This window comes from Mastigoproctus giganteus, chromosome 9, assembly GCF_048544385.1.
Source record: "Mastigoproctus giganteus isolate SK-2022 chromosome 9, ASM4854438v1, whole genome shotgun sequence".
Lineage (NCBI taxonomy): Eukaryota > Metazoa > Arthropoda > Arachnida > Uropygi > Thelyphonidae > Mastigoproctus > Mastigoproctus giganteus.
This window is the reverse complement of record NC_143583.1, coordinates 140,808,209-140,832,914: the sequence shown is the minus strand read 5'-3', so window position 1 is coordinate 140,832,914 and position 24,706 is coordinate 140,808,209. Positions and strand designations below refer to the sequence as shown.

General features: G+C 38.2%; 1 protein-coding gene across 1 annotated transcript in view; it reads right to left on the bottom strand.

Moving 5' to 3' along the window:
• Nup160 (nuclear pore complex protein Nup160) overlaps positions 1 to 24,706 on the bottom strand; it is a 507,399-nt gene that overhangs the window by 379,591 nt on the left and 103,102 nt on the right. Inside the window, exon 9 of the mRNA XM_090382015.1 lies at positions 6,978 to 7,075. Within this exon, the coding sequence (XP_090238141.1) occupies positions 6,978 to 7,075 (98 nt within the window). The remainder of the gene's footprint in view (positions 1 to 6,977; positions 7,076 to 24,706) is intronic.

The following is a 24,706-nucleotide window of genomic DNA, read 5'->3' as shown; positions in this document are numbered from 1 at the left end:
GCATATTTATGGCTTTGTTTTTGTTTGGTGCGTTGGTACTGGGGACAACAGTGACCTTGCCCATTCAGCTAGTGATTTACTTGGTGGTTGCTGCTATTTGTTGTTGTTGTTATTTGGTTTTTAGGAGCATTAGCAACTAAGGCCATATTGCTCCAGGGATATGCGGTGGTCATTCTCTGACCTTTCCGCATCCTCCGTATTTGGTGGTCACGGGCTCGAACCCAGGTCTAATCAAGAAGCGTGTGCTATGCACTGCTGCTTCTGCCCACCTGGCTACGGAGGCGCCACTACTTGGTGGTATAGTTACCTCCGTTTGGGTAGAAATGGATATATGTTTTGTGGTTATTTGTGCATAAGTGGGCTTATTAGTATTTGGAACCGGTAGGCATTTTTTAGCCTCTTGGTAGATTACATTATGTTCAGTTTTGTACCACTGTATCTTTTTTTTCACATTTCCAAAGGGAACACTCCTTTGAATATACTGGATGTGCCTCTTTACAGTTAAGACAGATTGGTTTTGTGGTGGCTGTGCAGTCAGTACTAATGTGTGCAGTGGATCAACATGTGGCACAGGCAGCTACACCTCTGCAGACTGTCTGTGAGTGCCCAAACTTCTGGCACTTATAGCAGCGTAATGAGTTTGGGATGTACGGTTTAACGCGGCAGTTAAGATAGCCTGCTTTTATCGCTGTTGGTGGCTTGGGGTTGACAAAAGTAAGTATTATGTTCCGTGTAGGAACTAGTATGCCGTCTTTCTTTGTCATAATTCTTCTGACATTAATGATTCCTTAATTGTGTAATTCTTGTTTTAGTTCTTCGTCTGACACGTTCATGAGGTCCCATTTGGTGATGACACATCTTGACGTGTTCAGGGAAACGTGGGGTGAAACGGTGACAGAAGTTCCACCAAAAGTTTTCAGTTTTTGTAGTTGCTCAGCCTGTCGAGCAGTGGCAACTTCATATATTTCCATTAACCCACTTTGCTTATCTCCTAAGATCTCCTGATCTTAGACGACAAACTGTCTTGGGAGAACCTATTGTGCTTTCTAGGCATTTCTGCACTAGAAATGTAGAGAGTTTTCCAACTGGTTGTTCTTGAGTTGAATGAATAATCAAGAAAATTGGAGTTCGGATTCTGGCTACATCAGTCTTTTGACGTTTTGCTGCGACAGAACCAGACTCCTCTTGTTCTTGCCTTGTCAAGGTTTCTTCTGTGCATCCAGTGTTTTTCTGGGTTTTATGAACTTCTTGCTCCATTTCACCCTGGAAGGGAGACCTTCTCCCCTCTAGGTTACCGGCCCCGCCATGTGGAGGCAGGAGCAATGCCACCTTTGTGACCAAGCAGTAGTGGGTTAATGGAAATATGCAAAGTAAAAAGAAAAAAGAAAGAAGGTTACTTTTGCTCCTGTTCAAGTAATGTGATTTCTTTACTGAAGCTTATTTAATTGATTGTTAGTGTAATGCTGTAAATAAAGAAGATGATTTTATTTATTCAAGAGAGTGCAAATTCACTGGCAAAAACACTTTATCACAAAATCGCTTGGCGCCTGGGGCCTTGCTACAATGGATAAAAGGGTGGCTGAGTGGAGAAGACAGAGTGGTAATCAATGGACGCTGCTCTTCATGGACTAATGTTATTAGTGGAGTCCCCCAGGGTTCCGTGTTAGGCCCACTGTTGTTTTGTATATTTATCAATGATATTGATAAATATACAAAACAAGGTTGTTAATGACAGTAATAGCAGTGTGCTACTGCAACAGGATCTAGAAAATTTGGGCAGATGGGCCGAGAAGTGGCAACTGAAGTTTAACATTGACAAATGCAAAGTACTGCATATGGGTAGAAATAACCCCAGAGAAACATACCATGTGTTGGTGTGTTTCTCTGGGGTTGCAACTTCTCAGCCCATCTGCCCAAATTTTCTAGATCCTGTTGCAGTAGCACTGCACTTAGGGTGGTAGAAAATGAAAACATTCTGGGAGTAATTGTGCAGTCATCTATGAAGTTTTCTGAGCAATACAGACAGGCTGCCAGAGCAAATCATGGGATATAGTCAATGATATACAGGAATTTTGCTAGTAGGGAAAAGGAGCTGTTATCCCTTTGTACAAGGCAGTCAAGCCACAACTTGAGTACTGCGTATAGGTCTGCAGACCTCATTTTAGGAAGGATGTAGAATTGCTTGAGCATGTACAGAGAAGGACAACAAGATTGGTGGGGGGAACGAAGGGGTCCTCTTACCAATAAAGGCTTAAATTCTGAAAATTGCAGTGGCTGGAGACTAAGCACCTGCAGCAAGGTGATCTGACTGAGGTGTATAAGGCTTTGAATGGGTTCTGCATGCTGAATTCTGATGGGATTCTTCCACTTGCTCAGATTATGAACCTGAGGAGGCATAAATGTAAATTGAAGAAAGACAGTTTTAGAATAGATGTGCGTAAATTTGCCTTTAGCCAGTGGGTAGTTAATAAACGTTTAGAGGGAATGGATGTGTGATTTTTTTTTTTTTTTTTTTTGCGCTGATACACTACATAGGCTGATACACTTGCTTTCTTGCATCACGTCTCCATTACTACTACTAAAGCAAGCATTAGGCATTCTTTCCAGAACCTTGCACAAATAGCTAGTCAGAGTGATGGGACAATAGTTACTTGGATTTCTAAGATCCTTTCCTGGATTTTGGGAAGGTATGAATGATTGCCTTCATCCAGGAATCCATAAATCTTTTGCCAAGAAAGATTCTATTAAATAAAACTAGATGATCCTTAGTTTGTGGGAAAAGGTGGTTTTATCATTTCATAGTGGAAGTCCTCAGTTCCAATAGCACTGGGAGTTCACCAGTGGATGCAATCGTGTGCAGACACATGACTGATCGCAGAACTTGATTGTAGACAGAAACAGGACTACAGTCGGAGTCTTTGTTTAAGTAACAGAACTTGCTGTACATGGAGGCTCGAGGATCATCATTGTTTTAAAAGTTCTACTCATATTCTAGCAGCTCATTACTTTTCAAATATGAATCCAGGATATGCACTAAGATAAATTCAAAGAGGTAAGTGTGGTTATTTATTTCTTTATTCAGCTTCTATTGAGATCTGGGCTTTCAAACCCGCTTCGTAGCTACAATTGTGCTGCCATTTTTACTGTTACACAGACTATCTGTTTTTAGCAGGACATGAGTGTCATGTCCATATGTCCCAAGGTGCTGATTTTAGCATTGAAATTGAGAGAGAGTGAAGAGCAAAACATTGTAATAAGTGTAGTGAGTATAGATTTGATTCACATTTTGTAATATTTGAGTTATTTACGATACAAAACCGGAAGAAATTTCCTCCCTCTCTTCACGTGTGAAGTTAATATACATGATTCAGGAGCACAAACAGAGAAACAGTATATTGTGCATGAACTCTTTATAGGAACAAATAAATTAACTATCAATTTGCACCCCAAGATGTCTACAAAATCAAAGCATCAAAAAGGTAAATAAATAAAGCAAAAGCAATGATACTGGAAAGTGATCACAGATTTTGAGCCCGAAATTCAGAATTTACAACCTACAGATCATCCCACACAAACAAATATTGACAACACTGAGGAAACTTCTGAAGATGAGGATAACAAGCCTGAACTAGATTCTAGTAAAAAAAAAGCAGAGTTAAAAAAAAGTCGACCCTCCCCCAACCTAGTCTAACCTCACAATATGATATACCTGATACTGAGAATGACATTCAAAGCAAAGAGACCCTCCAAGCTGCCCTGGACCAAATTATTTTAATGAGGCTACAACTGGAGAAACTAATGGCAGAAAACACACAAAAAATCACTGCCCCAGTGAGAAGAAAGATAATAGAAATGTGCATAAAACTGGAGAGAGCGATCGCTGACCTACACATTGAAAACGAGGTCTTAAAAGTTAAACGAGAGAACAAGGAAGAAGAATGTGAAACCCAAATACAAAGTTTCTGGTGTCAGGTGGCATCATCGATATCCAGGATCTTTCTCTCCATCCCTCCCTCTCTTTCTCTCAATACTTACTCCACCACACCCCCAGATGTAGCTGCCATATTTAATTATTAATTTAAATTTGATTATCAAATATCTATAATCAATTATTTTAATTATGGCCCCCAATTATGCCTATCACTACTTTAAATGTGATGGCATCCTTAGTTACTCTCACACAACACACACATATGAGGGAATAAATTTAAATTGGAAGAGAATGGCTGGAGGATAATAGATGAGAAAAAATCTGCTTTTAGCCAGAGAAACACTGATTGTTGAAACAGAATTGCTGAAAATGAGGTCTTAAAAGTTAAACAAGAGAACAAAGAAGAAGAATGTGAGACTCAAAAACAAAGTTTCTGGTGTCGGGTGGCATCATCGATAGCCAGGGTCGGTGTCTGTCTGTCTGTCTGTCTGTCTGTCTGTCTGTCTGTCTGTCTGTCTGTCTGTCTCTCTCTCTCTCTCTCTCTCTCTCTCACGATACTTACTCCACCACACCCACAGTTGTATCTGTTGTGTATTGTGGTAGTGAACAGTTTATTTAAAGGATTAAGAAAATTATTAGAAGGGATGGATTCATCCACGTTCTTTTCTGGCAGATGCTATTTAAGATTGCTTCCTTGTATCACTGTGGAAGTAATCACTCAGATTTTAATTTAATTCAAATTTGATTTATTTATATTTTTTGGCTGGTGCTACATAAGCTTGATTCCTTGCATATTTCGCTAATACTAATATTAAAAAACAGTTAGCCTCACTTATCAGGTGGTACATGAACTTTGAATTTGCAGATAAATTCAGCAAAATTCCTGTATCTCTTGTTTTCTGGGTCTTGGTTGTGAATCCAAACTTCATCTCCAGTCACAATAACATTAAGAAATGCATCTGTTTAAATCTCAAGCAATACAAAAGTTGACAAACTTCAGTAAATGCACGATGTTTGAACTGCATATTCAAAAAATGCTCCATTTAAAACAGTATGACTTGTGAAGGAAGAAGTCCACAAAAATGCTAATGTGCATATGCTAACTAGAAACCTAAATACAAACCATCAACTACATGGGGGACCTAGCTGAAACTTCCTGTAACACCTCGCACTGAAGTTAAGAACTAAAAGATTACTGTTAAACCCACCCTTGTGCAAACACACTTTTATATCTTGGAATAAGAATAAAATATCTCCCTAATTTTATATTTTATCTACAGCTAGACCTTCTTGTCTTGCACAAAGACCTTACAATTTTAAAGCAAAACTGATAAGCAAATATACTAGGTCTCATAATTGATCCAACCAATAACTTAAAAGCTGAGAAATTAAGAATCTGAAATATACTGCTAGAAATGTAGCAGATAAGATGGCAGGAAACGTTCAAGCAAGAATTACAAGGAAATTTTTAATGGATATCACTTTCATGGATTAGAAAATGAATACCACGGTCCGAGTTGAACACCTACCTAACCATCTTGGTTAGATAAGTGATCTTGGTGACAAAATTCCAATTTATTATATAACAACATTGAAGCTTGTTGCTTATATCCATATCGTTTATTGAGCTTTAGAAGTTTGTTCGTGAATTATTTTTCATTTTGTGAAATAACTCATGGAGGGAACGCTATTCTCTCTACTTGGATTGGCTAAGTACGGCTCCAACTGAAAGGAGTTTTAGATGGGCAAAGACTTGGTGAGTTGGGCTGTCATGGGAAGAGGGTGAACCTGCTAGAAGACTCATCCGACCAGTTCAATACTCATCCGACCAGTTCATCCGACCAGTTCAATACAACAGATAGTCACCAGAAATGGGTATATCAAACAGAAGCAATGGACCTGTACACAAATGCACCAAGTAACCGATCGAGAAGTACCAGGCAGGTCCAGAGTTTCCCATCTAAACATGCTCCAAACTATTATGCTGCCCTTACCAGCCTATACTACTCCCATCATGCAGTGGGTTCCAAGAGCCTCACATTCGGTATCCACATGGTACAATTGAAAATGATTTATCAGACCTCTAAACCTGTTTCCAGTCATCTAATAACCAATGGCTCCACACCCATGCCTATTGTATATGCCTTTGCTTGTGATGGGCCTTGAGCAGCAGTATACTGGTGTGTCAGGCTGCAACAGCTAATAATCATTCTGGTGTGTGTGTGTCTGATACAGGTCCATGACGAAATAGGTCATGCTACCACTGTGTTTTACTGGATGATCATCTCCACTGTGGCACATTCATTCTGCTGAATAGCAATGAATTGTCCTCTCACACAACTGCTCAATAACACATGGCTGGCGTGCATGGGTGCCTTCCAGCTAGCTGTTCTTCCACAAGTAGACCGATCATGATACATATAAGAAATATGTCAGTATGGGAACACTAGATGAAGGCAGCTAAATCTGAGATACCTAAATTCACTAATCTAGCCCCAAATCCTCCATGCTAATCCTGGTCATGTCTCCAGCCCAATCTTTGTGGAAACATTGGTTTAGTGAATAATGTAGTGCCAGGCTCTTCCCTTATATAGAGACAGTGCACTACATGGTAGTGGCAAATGTCATACAAAAGTCACAATTATACAGTGCTTTTAATGCAAAGCAATTTCTGCTTTATTCAATGGAGATCTCAAATTTTTAACAGAGAAACCAAATAAAAACTTCCCTTAAAAGGCGAGTTCAAGATGGTTAAAGTGAGTAATTTTAGAGAACAAGGAACTTTTAAAAAAAATTAAAGTCAAAATGCATATAAATAGGATTAAAGGCCTTTTCACACAGACCTGTAGTTACCCAATCTCAAACAGGGGGTGTAGGGTTTCAGCAGTTACCCAACAAGTAGTAATGAATGTCAAAGCAGGCAGGAATTATTTTAGACAAAATTAAAAACAATCATAGAATTCTTGATTTGTGTGTAATTAAATTGTTCCCCCCCCTTAGGTATATGTGCTGTTGATAGAATTTTATAATCTCACAAATATATTACCTATCAATGCCAGTGAACTTCACAACAGGTTCACTATTAGAATTCAACCAAAGAACCCAGAGGTGAGATGTAGTGAGCCTAAAATCAACCAAGTCATACTGTAATGATAAAAAAAAAAACAGAAAATTTAAAAATGTCAACCATTATCAGAAATGATTTTTTTTTAAATATAATTTTCCTAAAATACATATAATTACCTAAAAACAATTATATAATTTATATATTTTCTACATGAATATTTGGCAATTATACTTTAGATTATCTATCTCACTTATCCAAGAATACAAGGTTAATGAAAAAAATATTAAATTAAACTTAATAAATTAATTAAGAATAAACTATTAAACTGCATGGGGCTGTGTCAAAGATCAAGTTTACTCTGCCAAGCACTCTGTAGGAACTAAAAAGGATTCATCAAGGATTCACTTCCTAACTCATTTCGCACCGATACACAGACTGAATGCTAAACTCAAAGAAGCATATTTATCAACTTCTCTTACTATAAAATCCAATGAAGCAGACACTTTACACAAAGTATAAGATGAGTCATTCATATCATTTGAGTAAGTCATTCACATATCATTTTGGTGTGTTCACAGTTACCCATGGGGCCCACATTCAATACTTATTCAACATTATACATACATTCAACTTATACTTTCAATTAAGGTAAAAAAAAAAAAATTTTTAGCTATCCATTCAAAAAATTTAACTGAGTAAGAAACTTTTGGATATATAATTCTTGCTTTCACTGACCAAACTTTAGAATGTATTAATTATAAAAATATACAGCAAAAATCAAGATAATCAGTTAAAAATGTAGAATGAAACATTACAATAAAATTTTTAAAATATACTAGATTAAATAAACTTAGAAAAACAATGATAATAAAATGAAAAATAAAATCTAAAAACATGAGTATTTTGATCAAAAGTCAGTAATTAGGTCAAAAAACTGAAAAAAAAAAAAGGTGGGGAAGGAAGGAAGGAAGGAAAGAAGAAAAGAAATACAGAGGAGAAGGAATATAAGCATAATATTCAAGATGAAGGGAGGATAACAAAGCAGGGAAGAGAAATTAATTCCCAAATATCACAGGGTTCCAGTGACCTCTCGATCATTCACAAATTATGGAAAGGTGAGGAGTGTGGGGTGGAAAAGAAGACTAGAAGACTACATTTGCCTAACTCATACAGCACCAGTGATTCAAAGATGGGATGTGTACACCATCCTTTCTGATAAGATCATGTTTAGTGTTATTCAAATGATCAGATTCCAACCAAATACTATGCAGCATTGATAATTTGAACACTATTTGACAAGAGGTTTTTGTCTCTCCTGCCAGTAGTGCACAGCTATCAATGATTGGGCAAAATCAGCATCCTCGGTGGAGGTGTGCTCTAGACAACAAATGGCCTCACTAATCTAGCTCACATTACAGTTCCTACATAATATGTTAATAAATCACTCACCCCCCCCCCCTTTTTTTCTCCCACAAATGGTCTTTTTACAGAAGAGTTCGTAGTTTTCTGCCAGGAATTTGCACCATGTTAATACCATAACTGAAAAAAATCCTGGCAACAATACCCTGTTGTCAGGATTTTCTGCTCACATTCCTCTCTACCAAGGATACCTCATGGGTAGAAAGGAATGCGAGCCATACCAGATATTCTGAGTCCAATCCAAGGAAGTTGAACACAGCAATATACCAGTATTCGTGTGCTTTTTGGGTTAAGAACAACTTTCATTTCCTGGTATCTTTGTTTCTGATTAACAACATGGCTATATCCTGCCTAATAGTGCAAGAAGCATATCATAATGGTAAGGAAGTGTGAGATGATTTGTAAATCATATATTGGTGCATATACATGGGTTTGTGATGCAACGAAGTTAAGCCCAGCTCTATCCTTTTCACCATTAGATGAAGGAAAAGTAGGGGACATGGTCATTCTCAACTGCTGATATAAATTTTAGAAAACTAGAACATTCACTGAGATGTTCTAGTTTTTTAAAATTTATTTTAACAGAATATATAATCGAATTTATGTTGCACAGTTATAATATTAACATGGTGCACATTCCTAATATAAAACTATAAATACTGATTGCCTCTTTAAAAACCATTATACCATTAGTGCTAAAATGTAAGGTGATGTATTACATACCACATGCAGACTAATGTGAGCCTGTATTGACAAGGTCAGCCATTGTCTTGCCTCATCAATATCTTTCAAGTATTTTGGCGGGCCAATTAAATTATCCTACATCCACTGAAATGGCTGATTTTTTTAAATCAGAGGTGGTTGTTGTTGTTGTTGTTGTTGTTGGGAGTTTCTGGCGCAAGGGCTACTTAGGCCATATTGCGTCTACCAAAGGTAGTGAAGTTATATGTGATAACTGCCTCTGGGAGGAGTTAAAATCGATTATATATTTGAATTTGTTTTAGGTACAAGGAATTTGGAAAGATTTGCATTGTTACCTATGATGCGAATGAGTGACAATACCATTGTCACTCATTTGCATCATGTAAATTTGACAAGGAGCTGAAAATAGACTATCCAGCATTGTTAAACAATGCCACTTCAAAGAAGGCAACACACTACTTGTAGGAGGGATAACTTCTTGTAAAATGATCTTCAAATTATTGACACACACAAGATTCGATTTCAAGACCTGTGGCTGGTCAGAATCCAGACACATAGGCAGTACTAGACATGTGCTTAACAGAAATGATCACATTTGTATAGATCCCATCTTCGAATCCTTGTCGTGAGTTGGGCATTTTGGTAATTTACAAATGACAGGGAAGTTTTTGTGACCTCAGATTTTGGGAATTACTTTCTTTCCTTCCATTTCCCCTCTGTTTCACATCTGTTATTCCTTATCCCTAAAACTAACTTACTTACTACCTTCCCTCCCTTTTGCCTATTTCCCGACATACACATTCCATCATCTTCAAGTATTTAGACTCACTGCCTTACTGAAACTTTTACAATCCATAAGAGCACCATATAGATGCCAAAAGCTCCTGTTTTAAATTTTACTATTTTTATTTTTAAAACTTTCAACCTAGTATAAACATATTACCACACACGCACATGATTTGAAATGTAAAATAAAATCATGATCTTAACTGTATATTTGCAATAAATACATGTTAAAGTTTGACTGGTGTGGGCAAGAATTATTCATGTTGTTATTTGGTTCTTAGCAGCATTAGCAACTAAGGCCATATCGCTCCGGGGATATGCAGTGGTCATTCCCTGATCTTTCCGCACCTCTGTATTTGGTTATATAAATAAATGAAATGAGATGCAAAATCAAAATTACATCTACATGAATAATTCAGGCACCTCCGTAGCCAGGTGGGCAGGAGCAGCAGTGCATAGCACAAGAATTGATTAGTTTGGGGTCCGAACTAATCAATTCTTGTGCTATGCACTGCTGCTCCTGCCCACCTGGCTACGGAGGTGCCTGAATTATTCATGTAGATGTAATTTTGATTTTGCATCTCATTTCATTTATTTATATAACTAAAAAATGAATAGCAAATGCTTAGAAAACGGTACTCACCTTGTATAAATTTATATATTAATACTCATATTTATTTATTTATATATTAATACTCATATTTATTTATTTATATATTAATACTCATATTATATATTTTAACAAATATAAATTTGTTAGTATATATAATATATATCTTGATATATATATATATATATATATATATATATACTGATCTCATTTATTTACTATATATTATTTGCAGGTTGTTTGTATTCCTATTCACTGGCTTTCTCTATTTTAACAAACAGAAAGAAAAAACAAAATTTTCCATATCAACAGCGTATTCAATTATATCAAAGTTACTTCTGGTACCATTCATCTCCAATACTCTCAACTCTGCTGCAACTGGTTTTGCTTCTCACATATTACACCTTATAATTTACCTATTTTTCTATACCATCTCATCCTTACAATTTCTTTTATGCCAAGATTATTATTATCATCATTGTTTTCACTCTTCTTCATCTTATATATATTAATGGTGCAAATTGCTGACACCAAAAACTAGGGTATGTGAGAAAAAGAAACTCAAGTGATAAAAAACTAAAATAAATACGAAGACCATTACCGTAAGAAAACTCTTACTCCTCCTCACCCCAACTTTTATTTCTAATCTCAGTTAATCATGGACAGTCATTTCTAATCTCAGTTAACCATGGACAGTCAAACTATTAGAACGAGACTATCCCTGAAAATTAAAACAAAGAAACTTCCCAACTCATTTCCCACCTATACATAGACTGAATTCTAAACTCAAAGAAGCATATTTATCAACTACTCTCACTACGCATTCTGTATAAATATACATATGTTCTGCTTGAAAAATTTGTGCTCAAATCATATATTTTCCATGCATTTAGTCCCTTTTTTTTATACCATTATCTTTTGCATCTCACTTAGTGGTATGGCACAGTGAAATTTTCATTAAAAACTAATCTACCTCGTAATTCATTATTTTTGCTCTTTCTTTTAAAACAGGGGTGTCAAACTCATTTGGGCCATGGGCCATTTTCCGTATTAGTGTACCTCACATGGGTCGCACACGACCTACAAACCTTGCCATTTCTAAGCCTAAAGATGCTTTTTAATTGCTCAGTTATTGCTTGTTGCTGATTGATATTCACAGCTGAGAATGCACAAATAACTAATTGAAAGGAAATAAAAGTCTGAACAAACAACAGAATGAATAATGAAAAGCAAGTTTATTCCAGATAATACAATATTTCAATGAGGGAATATACAGTCAGTCCTCGTATAGCACGATAGTTGCGTTCCTAGAAACCCTCGTGCAATGCAAAATCGTGCAATATAAACAACAGGCCCTAGGGGAAAAATGGGGTTAGGTGCTGACCACCCAAGATTGAACACACATTTGTAACCAAAACATTACCAAACACAATAAATAATCGTAATAAAATACTTACGCATTTTATTACGACTATTACGTAATAAAATATTGCTAATGCTTTTACTTCTATTGTAAGCAAACTTGTTTTTTGTTTGATTTTCTACCCAAACAGATGACAGCCGTTCCATCTCTAATTCTTTGTGTCTTAATCTAATGGATTTTAATTACACTTTGAGTTGGTCCTGCTATGAAATTTGTTTTTATTTTCTCCGCATTCTTTGTGATTCTCGGCGTCGCCTCATTTAGGTCTATAGCATGTGCAATATCACATGGTCTTTCATTTCACTCAAAGCGTTTCATAATTTCATATTTTTTTCTCTCATCGACAGAGGCGGACTGGCCATAAACCTTACCGGGGAAACTCAGGTGGGCCGGAGGCCGGTGTGATTTTGGCCATAAACGCTAGTATGAGGCCACTACAAATTTTCCCGGGTAAGAATTTTTGACCCAGTCCGCCTCTGTTTATCGATATTGCTTTTCTTTTTCTCTCTGAATCTGCAGTATCTTCACCAGGACGCTTCCTTTTCACACCTTTTAAGTATTTTACTCATTTTTAGGGAACAAAGCACAATTACAAAACGAGGAGGCACACTTGATACACAAACAAAGCTGCGTGCGTGTAGCAACTGAATAAACAACACTGTAAAGGCAGAGATACACTATTAACACCTCGCATTTTACTAAAGCACATTTCTGGGGGTTACTACCATAAAACAATAAAAACAATTTCCAGTTTCGTTTCTGCTAGTGGAATCTGTTATAAACTGGTAGTAAACTCGATCTAATTGCATTTGCGATTATACCGATAGCTGGAATTGTGTTGGTTTTTATGTTATTATGGTGAAATGTGTTTCCCCTTCACTGATATAAAAAACATAAATACATTTTCAGAATCTTCTCTTCATTCCTATCGTGTTGCGTTCGGTTGGGGTGATTCTGCGTTTGACTGCCATTTCTTGTAAACACAAAGGCGAATCGTGCATAAGCAAATTCGGTTCATGTTATATAAGATATCGTTCCCCTATTTATAAATCGTATATGATCGAATTCGTGTAGTGTAAACACGTGTTATACGAGGACTGACTGTACACGAAATTAGGTAATCTAGGCTTTTTTGCCAGACACTTAAATCCGTTTGCTTGCAATTAGCTTCACGAGATTTGGAGTTAAAAAAGATTGAGAAGACACAACATTCATTATGGAAGAAAGATTGGTGTCAGTTAGCCTTGATCTGTGGGCTGTTTTGTTAGCTTTCATATGAGAAAACAGTTGTTCACATAAATACGTGCTCCCAAAGTAACATAAAATTTGTGTGGCAAACTGCCTTATCCATGGGCATTTTTGGCCTAAATATGAGTAGATTTTTGGGATCCCAACTTCTCGGTATTCCTCTTTTAAAAGTGAATCATTCTGCAGATCAATTAGTTCCATTTGTATGGAAATGGGAGCTCTCTCGACATTAAAAGAAAAAGGACCTGTGAAAAGAGAAAAATCTTCTTGATGCTCCTTGAAATCGTTCTATCAAATTCATCTTTAATCTTTTCTATTCTGACTCTGATTTTTAAACTATTCACGCATAGAAAAGTAAGTCAGAGTACCCTCTTTTAATTGATTTTGCCACACAATCAACTTTTTTTGAAAACTAGCCAGTACATCATGCATGTCTGTTATCAACTGATCTTTCCCTTGTATTTTGATGTTTAGATCATTTAGGCGACCTGTAATATCTACTAGGAAGGCCAGATCGTGTACCCAAGACTGATGCTTCAGAAGCGATACATCCCGACCTTACATTTCTAGGAACAGTATTATTTCTTCCAAAAGTAAAAAAAAATCTGTTAGCATGTTTTGGCATGACAACCAACGAACCTCTGCGTGGTACGGCAGGCCCTTCAAATTCACTTTCCAAGACATTAAAAAGGAGAGCAAACTGGCGGTGATTCAGTCCTCTGGACCAGATGAAGTTCACAGTTTTGGCCAATCTTGAGTACACAGTCCATTTTCACACACAGAACCTGCTGATGAATAATGCAGTGGAAAGACTGCAATTTTTGTTTGACCAGATACTTAGCATTCTGATGGGCGTCTATGAGAGCTTGAGGTGTAGGGTAAATGCCCTCGAAGAAATCAATATGAGGGGCCCATCAAGCTCTCAGCTGCCCAACTCAACAGCAGAGCTGACTCCTGTGCATCAGGCAACGCAGAGGCAATCTCCAAGGCAGAATGCGCTGGTCCCAAAGGAACTAGTTATTGTTGGTGACTCTATTGTCAGGGAGACGGGGAATATACTATGCAAGAAGGATACGAGGAACAGGACCACGATATGTCTGTCAAGGGCAAAGGTTGATGGCGTTGTAGAGCAAATATCATCTTTTAAAAGCACAAAAGGTGATGTTGTTGTACACGTTGGAACTAATGGCATTAAGGATAAGAGATCTGAAGGTTTACTCAACAAGTACAGGTCAATGTTGAAAAAAAGTCATGAGTTAGAGTTGAATGTGAAAGTGTCTGAAATTCTCCCCAGACACGATAGGAGGGAGTATAGGATGAGAGCCTCGCCGATCAATTCGGCCTTGGAGAGACTGTGCAAGGCTCAAGGGATAGAATTTTTTTTAGCCTGGTCTGTGCTTGTTGACAGGAGAGACTGCTTCTACAGGGATGGGGTACACTTAAATAGAAAGAGTGCAAGAATATTTGCTGATGCTATTGAGGCAGTGTTAGGTGGGTCGGAAAACTGCTAGCATGGGGAGGATACACAGACTAAAAGGTTAATGGTGGCCAAAGGCAGAGACAAAAGTGATTCTTGCACTGCTTCTATTGAAATGAGCAGCAGCACTATGAAAAGCAAGGCAACGGAGATTTCCAGGAGTCATAGTGGAACAAATAAATACATGGGCTATGTTAGGGTAACTCAGAGTAGAAACAAGTGCATATACACCAACGCTAGGAGTATAGTTAATAAATTTTATGGGCTTGAAGTCTAGTCAAGACATCAAAGGCAGATATGGTTGGGATATCAGAGAAGTGGTGTCACACAGAATTGGAATTTGGGGAGTACAATGCGTACAGAAAGGATAGACAGGATAGGAAGGGAGGAGAGGTTATGCTGTTAGTTAAGAAACACAAAATCTAATGAAGTGAATCCAATTGATGTCAGTGGACAATCCAATGTTGAGTCTGTTTGGTGTGACATAAGCACTGGGAGAGGAAAAATGAGAGTAGGTGTATGTTATAGGCCTAATGAATCTGATGAGTATAATTAGCAACTGTGCAGAGAAATACAGTGGGCCAGTAAATTAGAATGTCTTATAATGGGAGATTTTAACTTTCCAGATATTGACTGGAACTTGTGAATTGGTCACTCACACAAAAGCAAGACTTTTTTTTGGATTTATTGGATGACTGTTTTCTACAGCACCATGTTTGAGAGGCAACTAGGTGGAGTAATACTCTTGATCTGATTATCAGCAGTGATTATTCATGCATTAAGAATTTGTAGATAAAGGAACCACTGGGTTACAGTGATCACAATGTACTGATATGGGAATTACTAAAAAATGTAACTACCATCAAGGCTAAAGGGAAGGGCTTTTGCTTTCGTAAAGGTGACTACAGGGGTCTCAGACAGTTAAATTCTGTATAGTGGGATCAACTGATGATGTTACCAACGTTGAATTCTAAATGGGAAGTCTTCAGGGACTTAATTTTTGAGGCTACTAGGCTTTTCATTCCAACTAGGAAATACTATTCAAGGTTCAGGCCTAAATGGATGTCAGATGAATTAACAAGGCTCGTGGCAGAGAAGAAAAATGTATAGGATGCATATAAATTATCAGGTGACACAGAAGCCTATGGCAGATATAAGCTTGTCTGTAATCAAGTCACAATGGAGGTTAGGCAGGCAAAGGCTGATTACGAGAAATCTCAAAGGATGCAAAGAAAAACAGCAAAGAGTTCTTTACTTAACTCTAGAAGGAAGGGGATGAATCAGATTGGACCACTTAACATAGACAGGTTGACTATTGATGATCATGCTCAGGTAGCTGACAAACTGAATGGGTATTTTGCATCTACATTCACACATGAGGGGAATGCCAGAAGTTTATCAAACTCTAACAGGGAGCTAAGTGATTTTGTAATAACTGAGAGCAAAGTGGAGGAGAAACTGTTGAAGTTAAACATAAGGAAGGCACCTAGAGTAGACAAGATCTATCCAGTTATATTAAAGGAGGCAGCAAAATAAGTAAGCAAACCCTTAGCCATAATTATGAGAGCTTCCTTGGACTCAGGGGAGGTCCCCATGGAATGGATGTGTGCAAATTTATCACTAATTCACAAAGGGAATTCAAAAAGTGACTATAGATCTCTTAATTAAACTTGTGTTCTGGGGAAAATAATGGAGTCACTGGTTAAAGAAGCATTGCAGGATCATCTAGACAAGGCTGCAGTAATAGTTAATACACAGCATGGGTTGGTTAAAGGGGGGTCTTGTCTGACCAATTTGATTGGATACTATGATGTGGTCACAAAGGACCACATCATAGTCACAAAGGACCACAAAGGAACTGAATGTCAAAAATAATTTTGATATCATATACTTGGATTTCAGGAAAGCTTTTGATACTGTTGCACATGGAAGATTGCTGTACAAATTGGAGAGTTGCTACAATGGATAAAGGGATGGTTGGGTGTGAGACGACAGAGTGGTAATAAATGGACACTGCTCTGCATTGACAAATATTATTAGTGGAGTTCCCAGGGTTCAGTGCTGGGCCCATTGTTGTTTTGTGTATTCATCAATGATATTGATGAAGGTGATGATGATTTGATACTGTTGCACATGGAAGATTGTTGTACAAATTGGAGAGTTGCTACAATGGATAAAGGGATGGTTGAGTGGGAGACGACAGAGAGTGGTAATAAATGGACACTGCTCTTCGTGGACAAATGTTATTAGTGCAGTTCCCAGGGTTCGGTGCTGAGTCCATTGTTGTTTTGTGTATTCATCAATGATATTGATGAAGACATATCAGGCTTAATGTCTAAGTCTGAAGACGATAACGAAAGCTGGCACGGTAGTTAATGACAGTATGCTACTCCAACTGAATCTATTGTTGTTGTTGTTGTTGTTAGATTTGTTGGTGCATCAGCAACTGTGGCTATAATGCACTGATTTCTGACTAGTATATCTTTGTTGTTGGTGTTGATTCTGATAAAAATTCAGACAAGGTGATATTTATCAATCGATTTTAGGAAAACAAAAACGTCATCTATATCCTGACAATCTCCTAGAACATTATGTAGTGTTAATTGATTGAAATTTTTGAAAAGTAAGGAGAAAGCAGTTTTTCGTTCTCTTAGATATAGTGGGCATTCTATAACGATATGCTTTACAGTGAGTGGACATGAACAGTTACTGCATTGTGGGGCATCTTCCTTTCTTAATAAATAAGTGAGTGAGGTATGTGTGACCAGTCGCGCTAGTACAGTTTCTTCTTTTCTATTTCCTCTCAGACTGGATCACCACTGTTTGGGTTCTCTCTTTACTTCAAAAAGTTTATTATTTGTTTCTTTTTCCCATATATGTTTCCACTGTTCTTTAGAGGTCTGCTGTATAATGCATTTATAGTCAACATAAGGTGTCCTGAAATTGGATGAGATAGGATTTGAAGCATTTTTGGCAGCTAAATCTGCCTGTTCATTTCCTGGGATTCCAGAGTGTCCAGGAATCCAACAAAAAATTATGCAGTGACCACGTGTATGAATTGCCATTAACTGAGTCCAGATTTGCTGTACCAGAGGGTGACTGTTGGGGCGTGTACACTGCATACAATTCACGACACTTAATGAATCGGTATATATTATGGACTGAGTATATGAGGTTTCTTTTATTTTCTCCAGGGCTAATAGAAAATCATACAACTCAGCAGTATAATTACTACGTTCTGAGGGGAGCTGTTTGGTGATAGCATCTGGCAGAACTACAGCTGTACCAACTTTACTGGCAGTCTTGGATCCATCTGTATATAGCTGCACATAACTTCTAAACTGAGTGGAGTAGACTAGATGTAATTGTCTGATGTTAATATCTGGAATATTATTCTTTCCCCATTTCTGATAGTATTTGTCAATATGTATCATGGGTATTTGCCATGGCTGGGTTTCCATGCTAGTATCCTGCATAATGTTATTCATGTTGAGTCCCCAGCTAGTGTTTAGAGCTTGAAGCCTAATGCCAGCTTGTTTGTTGAGGCGTGATTTAGTTCAATAGAGGTTTCCCATTTTGGTCTGAAGAGATATTGCCATATCGGGTGATATGGAAGGCTGCTGATTTTAGCAGCATAATTTAGGAGAAGAATTTGTCATCGAAGGTCTAGCCGCGATTCATTGACTTCCGTATATAGACTTAAAATGGAAGATGTACGAAAGGCCCCCCAGTGCTACTCGAAGTGCACTATGATGAATGGGATCAAGCCATTTCAGTACACTTGGCCTGGTTGAGGCGTATGCAGGAGATGCAGAGTCTAAGCAGGATCTAATTAATGAGCAGTATAAATGTAGCAACATGTAATGATCTGCACCCATGACATAGAGATTGTTGTTGTTATTTGGTTTTTAGATCATTAGCAACTAAGGCCATATTGCTCCAGTGATATGCGGTGGTCATTCCCTGACCTTTCTGCATCCTCCGTATTTGGTGATCACGGGCTCGAACCCCGGTTTAATAAAGAAGCGTGTGCTACGCACTGCTGCTCCTGCCCACCTGGCTACGGAGACGCCTTGACATAGAGGAGGTTACTCTGAGAATATTTAGTTTCTTAAGACAGCTGGTACAAATATATTTTATATATTTGAAGAAGTTTAGTTTTTTATCAAGTATTATACCAAGAAAACGAGTACTTGGCTGAAGTGTAATACAATGAGAGTCTAACTGAAGGTTTGGATCAGGATGCAATATATGTTTACGACAGAAGTGTACTGCAGTTGTTTTCGATTTAGAAATTCTGTAGCCATTGTTTTTGGCCCAAGAGACTATTCTATTAATGGTGCCTTGTAGTTGTCTCTCAATAAGTTGCATATTTTGAGAATGACATGAGATGGCAAGGTCGTCAGCATACAGGTATGCATCAACTGTGTTAGGTATACACTTGGTTATAGAATCGATCCTGATGGAAAAAAGTGTTGCGCTCAGCACTGAGCCCTGGGGAACTCCCTCTTCTTGTACATATGTTCCAGAAAGTGATGAGGGAAGAGGACTTGGAAGGATCTGTTAGATAGGAAGTTCTGAATAAATTTGGGGAGATGACACCGAAGACCAGATTTATGTAAGTCACGAAGAATCCCATAATGCCAAATTGTATCAAATGCTTTTTCGATGTCAACGCATATCATAAGAAAGTGTTCATTTCTTAGAAAGGCGTTCCAAATATTTGCTTCCGCTTTGATAATGAGATCAGGCGTCGATCTACTTCTCCAAAAACCATACTGGCTTGGACTCTGAATGTTTTGAGTCTCCAAATATCATGTTAGTCGGGCGTTAAGTATTTTTTCCACTGTTTTTCCCAAGCAACTTGTTAGGGAGATAGGTCAATAGTTTGTTGGATCTGTGTGGTCTTTTCCTGGTTTCGAGAAGGCTAGCACAACGGAATGGCACCAGCTGGTGGGGTAATATTCCTCCAAGAAAATTCTATTATAGAGTAGTAAGAGAGCACTTAATGATCTTTCACGTAAATGGGAAATCATTGCATAATAAATCCATCAGGACCTGGAGCACTGTTTTTCACTTTTGTGAGCGCATTAAGCAATTCAGTCATGGTCAGTGGCAGATCATATGAATGTTGGAGAGCGGTATTAAAATTCAGTTTATACTTTTCTGTACTGCATTTTAGCAACTGAAAGGCTGGGTCATAGGCAGAAACAGCTGAGAGTGATTCAAAAGACAAGCTGAATTCATTAGCAAGTTCCACGGGTTCAGAAATTTCCTTTCCTTGCAGAAATAGAATCGGAGAAGTAGCAAGTGGTATTTGCCACTGATATGTTTGATTTTTTTCCAGACTGTAGCAGTATCTGTGAATCTGTTTATGGTGGCAGCACAGCGTGCTGAAGCTTCTTTTTTTACTCATTCGTCTTACATGACGAGCCTTAGCCCTTGCTCTTTTAAACTTTAGGAGGTTGGCTGTGGTTGGATGTTTTTTAAACTGATTCCAGTATTTATTCCTTTCTCTTTTAGCAATGATACATGCTTCACTCCACCACATTTTTGGATGGAGTCGGATTTTAAATGAAGATTTCGGGATAGCAGATTCAGCTGCTGTCATTATTTGTTGTGTAATATAGCTTACTGCAGAATCAATCTTGTCAGTTGCAATGATAGTAGAATCTAAATGAGCTATTTCTTGATGTTTAGCCCAGTTGGCCTTGTCACATTTCCAAATTGTTCTAATGCTATTCAGCGGAGGAGAACTTGTACAGAAATTGCAGATGATCGGAAAGTGATCACTACTAAGAGGGTTGTCAGTAATTTTCCAGTCTATGAGAGGAAATATTGTTGGAGAACATACTGTTAGATCAATGGCAGAGCTTGAACCAGATGGTACATGAACATATGTGTGATCACCAGTGTTTAAAATATTTATATTGTGTTTATCCAAGAATTTCTCAATTATTTGTCCTCTGCAGTCAAGTTGATGAGAACCCCATAAGGGGTTATGGCCGTTCCAGTCACCCAGAAAGGAGCGGGTATTTATCTTACTAGTTCATCTAAATCAGCAAGGGTGTAAGCGTGGTTTGGTGATAGATACAATGAGACTAATGTTACCATTGTGTCAATGGTGATACGGGCTGCAATTGCCTCCAATGGTGTTTGCAAGAGAACAGGTCTGGAGGGAACTGAAAAGTTTACTAACAGCGCTACTCCTCCGTGTGCTGCATTACAGCAGTTTCTATCTTTTCTTTAAATTGTGAAGTGTTTGATTGTTATAGATATTGCATTCATCAGGTTTGTTTCTTGTATGCATGCTGCAACAAGCTTTATATTCACTTAGAAGATCGGAGAGGTTCATCTAAATTAGCACGAAGTCTGCAACAATTCCATTGAATCACTGTGTGCATTGTTTGGTTTTAATTGATGGGTTTGGATACTTACAGCAGGTTTTTTTTTGTTTGCGCTTGTCTACTTTTGCTTTTTCTTTTTTGGGGAAGGTTGGCCTACCCGTGTCAATGTCATCCTCTGGATGAATCTCAAGAATTGAATCATCTTCATCTATCTTTTCATCAATATCCATGGTATCGGATATAAATTTAGTAGCGTTGCTTCTTTCAGGGCCCTTGGCTTGTTCTTTTGGTTGTTCGTTAGGTTTCTTATCCGGAAGTATTGTTACAGGAGTATTTGCTTCTCGAGTAGCATATTTGGGAGTAAGTTTTTCCTTTGATGAGGAGAGGAGTGATTTCAGTTTTACAGTTTGTGTGTGTATGCTTTTTGATCCAGCTGTCTACAGAGGTGTAGCCACACAAGTGGCTACGCCTCTGTAGACAGCTTGGGAATGACCAAATTTTTGCACCAGACTGGATTTGGAATGTATGGTCTTCCTTGGCATCTAAGATAACCAGCTTTAATGGAAATAGGTAGATTTGGTGTTTTAAATGTTAGTATCACCATCCGTGTAGGAACAGGCTCTCCATCTCTTTTAATAACAATTCTTTTGGCTTGTACCACATTTTGATCTCTTACTTCATGCACAAGTTCATCCTCTGATACGTTTAATAGATCCCACTCTGATATTACCCCTTTAGAGGAGTTTAAGGTGGCATGTGGGATAACCTTTGTGGGAATTCCACCAAAAGTAGATACTTTCAATAATCTCTCAGCATGTCTATATTCGGTCATTTCAACTAATAAATCTCCAGATCTTAATCGCCGAACCATTTTTGGAGGACCAGCCAGATTTTCGTAGTAGAGTTTCTGTATCAAAAATGGGGACAACTTACTCAATGGTTGGTCTGTGGAGGAGTGTAGTATTAAAAAGAGAGGCATGGTATTATCCGTTCCTTCTTTTTTTTGTCTCTTAGCATGGTATATATTTCATAAGATCCACATGAGGACTGTTTATTTTTGTCCACCGTTGATCCTTTTTGCCCTGGGAGGGTGGCTTTCTTCACCCAGGTTTCCAGCCCCGCCACGTGGAGGCAGGATGTTTGTTTGTTTATATTATTTGGTTTTTAGGAGCATTAGCAACTAAAGCCATATTGCTCCAGGAATATGTGGTGGTCATTCCCTGACCTTTCCACATCCTCCGTATTTGGTGGTAACGGGCTCGAACCCCGGTCTAATCAAGAAGCATGTGCTATGCACTGCTGCTCCTTCCCACCTGGCTACGGAGGCGCCTGGAGGCAGGAGCGGTACCACCAGTGACCAAAAGTGAAGAGCAAAATTAAATAACTGTCAAAAATGAAGAATAATACTATAAGTTTCAGCCGTTCTTTACAAAAATCGCTTGGAAATCACTCAGAAATCGCTATAGGCACTCGGGGCCAACTGGATCTAGACAAGTTGGGAAAATGGGCTGAGAAGTGTCAACTGAAATTTAACATTGACAAACATAAAGTACTACATATGGGTAGCAATAACCCAAGAAAAACGTACCAACTGTGTGGTACTACACTCAGGGAAATGGAAAGTGAAGAAGACCTGGGGGTAATTGTGCAGTCAAATATGAAGTTTGCTGAGCAGTACAAATGGGTTGCCAAGGTAGGTCATGGAGTCTTGTCAATGACATATAGGAATTTTGCTAGCAGGGTTATACAGGGAAATGGTCAGGTCACACCTAGAGTACTGTGTACAGGTCTGGAGGCCTCATTTCAGGAAGAATGTAGAGTTGCTAGAACGAGTACAAAGGAAGGCAACAAGATTGGTGACAGGAATAAAGGGGGTGCTCTTACCAAGAAAGGCTTAAGTTCTGCAAATTCCAGCACCTGCAGAGTAGGCACCTGTGAGGTGATCTGACTCAGGTGTATAAGGCCTTGAATGGGTTGAGCAAGCTGATGGGAATTCTTCCTCTTAGCATTAGCATTAGTAGAAGCACACAATGCAAGAAAGCAATCTTATGCAGCTTCAGCAAAAAAAAAAAAAAAAAAGGCTCCGATTTCACCCCTCCATTCATTTCAAATACCTGTCCAGCTCAGCCTTAAATTTATTTAGGCTATCAACCTCCACAACAAAAGATAGAAGTCTAGTCCACCAATCAACTACCCTCTTGTTCAGATTTAGAACCTGAGGGTACATAGATTCAAATTGAGGAAGGACATTTGTAGAGTGGATATGTGGAGGTTTCAATTTAGCCAGCGGGTGGTTGATTGGTGGAACAGACTTCCATCTTTTGTTGTGGAAGTTGATAGCCTAAATAAATTTAAGGCTAAGCTGGACAGGCATTTGGAACGAATACAGGGGTGAAAATGGGAGGGTTTTTTTTTTTTTTTTGTTTTTTTTTTGGCTGATGCTGCATAAGCTTGCTTTCTTGCATTGTATGCTTCTACTAATGCTAATACTCTTACTTCAGTTTTGCTTCTAGTGTTGATACAAATCCTTTGACTTTGCCTGTCATCACTGGATTGCCATCAGTAGTCACAGCCACGAGTCCCTTGAGAGGAAGCTTGCATTTCTCTAGGATGCTCCATACAGCATCACAAATGTCTTCATCACTAGTAGTTCCATGGATGGGAATTATTTCCAAAAACACTTCAGTTACTTTCAAATTGTCATCGCAGGCTCAAAGAAACAGTGCGACTTGCGCAACGTCTTGAATATCGTTACTTTTGTCAAGTGCAATTGAAAAACATTGAAACGTTGTGGATGCTTCCTGCAGTTGTTCAAGCAAGTTGTCTGCTATCTCGGTTATCCTTTCAGCCACAGTGTTTCTTGATGACGAAATTTCTTAAAACATGTTCACATTTCCAGGACAGATATCTTCAGCCACTTTTATCATGCATTCCTTAACCGGAGTGCCTTCGCTGAAAGGTTTGGAATGTTTTTCCAGTAAATAGCTGATTTCGTAACTAGCTTTCAATACCGATTCACTTCTTTCATTCATTTTTGTAATTACATTTTGCTGCCTTTGAAGTGAGTTCTTCATATCCTTTAGTTTTTCTTCTCTCAATGTACCCTCAACGTGGGAAAATTTTTCTTTGTGAATTGTATCATAGTGTCCTTAAATATTGTACTCTTTAATGACATTAATCAATTCACTGCAAATAATACACACAATTTTACCTCTTACCTCTGCAAAAGTAACTCAATTCCCATCTTTCTTGGCCTTTGGCACTCACACAGTGGCAGATGCCACTGTGTGAGTGCCAAAGGCCAAGCACTCTCTGGGAGTCGGCATTCCAAGGAGTGCCAACCATGATGATGCCAGCATAGTATTTTAATCTTCAGTACAACTTTTGTCTTAATCTTTTATCAGTTGGGAAAATGCTATCCGACCTCAGTTTGTGTTTGCACTTGAAGGTCGTTGTTCTGAGCAGCTCTAAGTTCAGCAAGCTTTGCCCGTCTGATGGTAAAGACAGCTTGCACTTAACTCATTAGGGCTTTGTATGTTGTTTCATCCTGAAGCAGGTATGTTTCATGGTTACGAGGGTTCCCCTGGATTTCAGTAAAAAATTTGAGCATACAATCATCGTAATACATGAGATGCCCCCATGACTCCTCTTTGCCACAGTGGCAGAATGAATTTCTTTCAATTCCCTTTGCTGTCA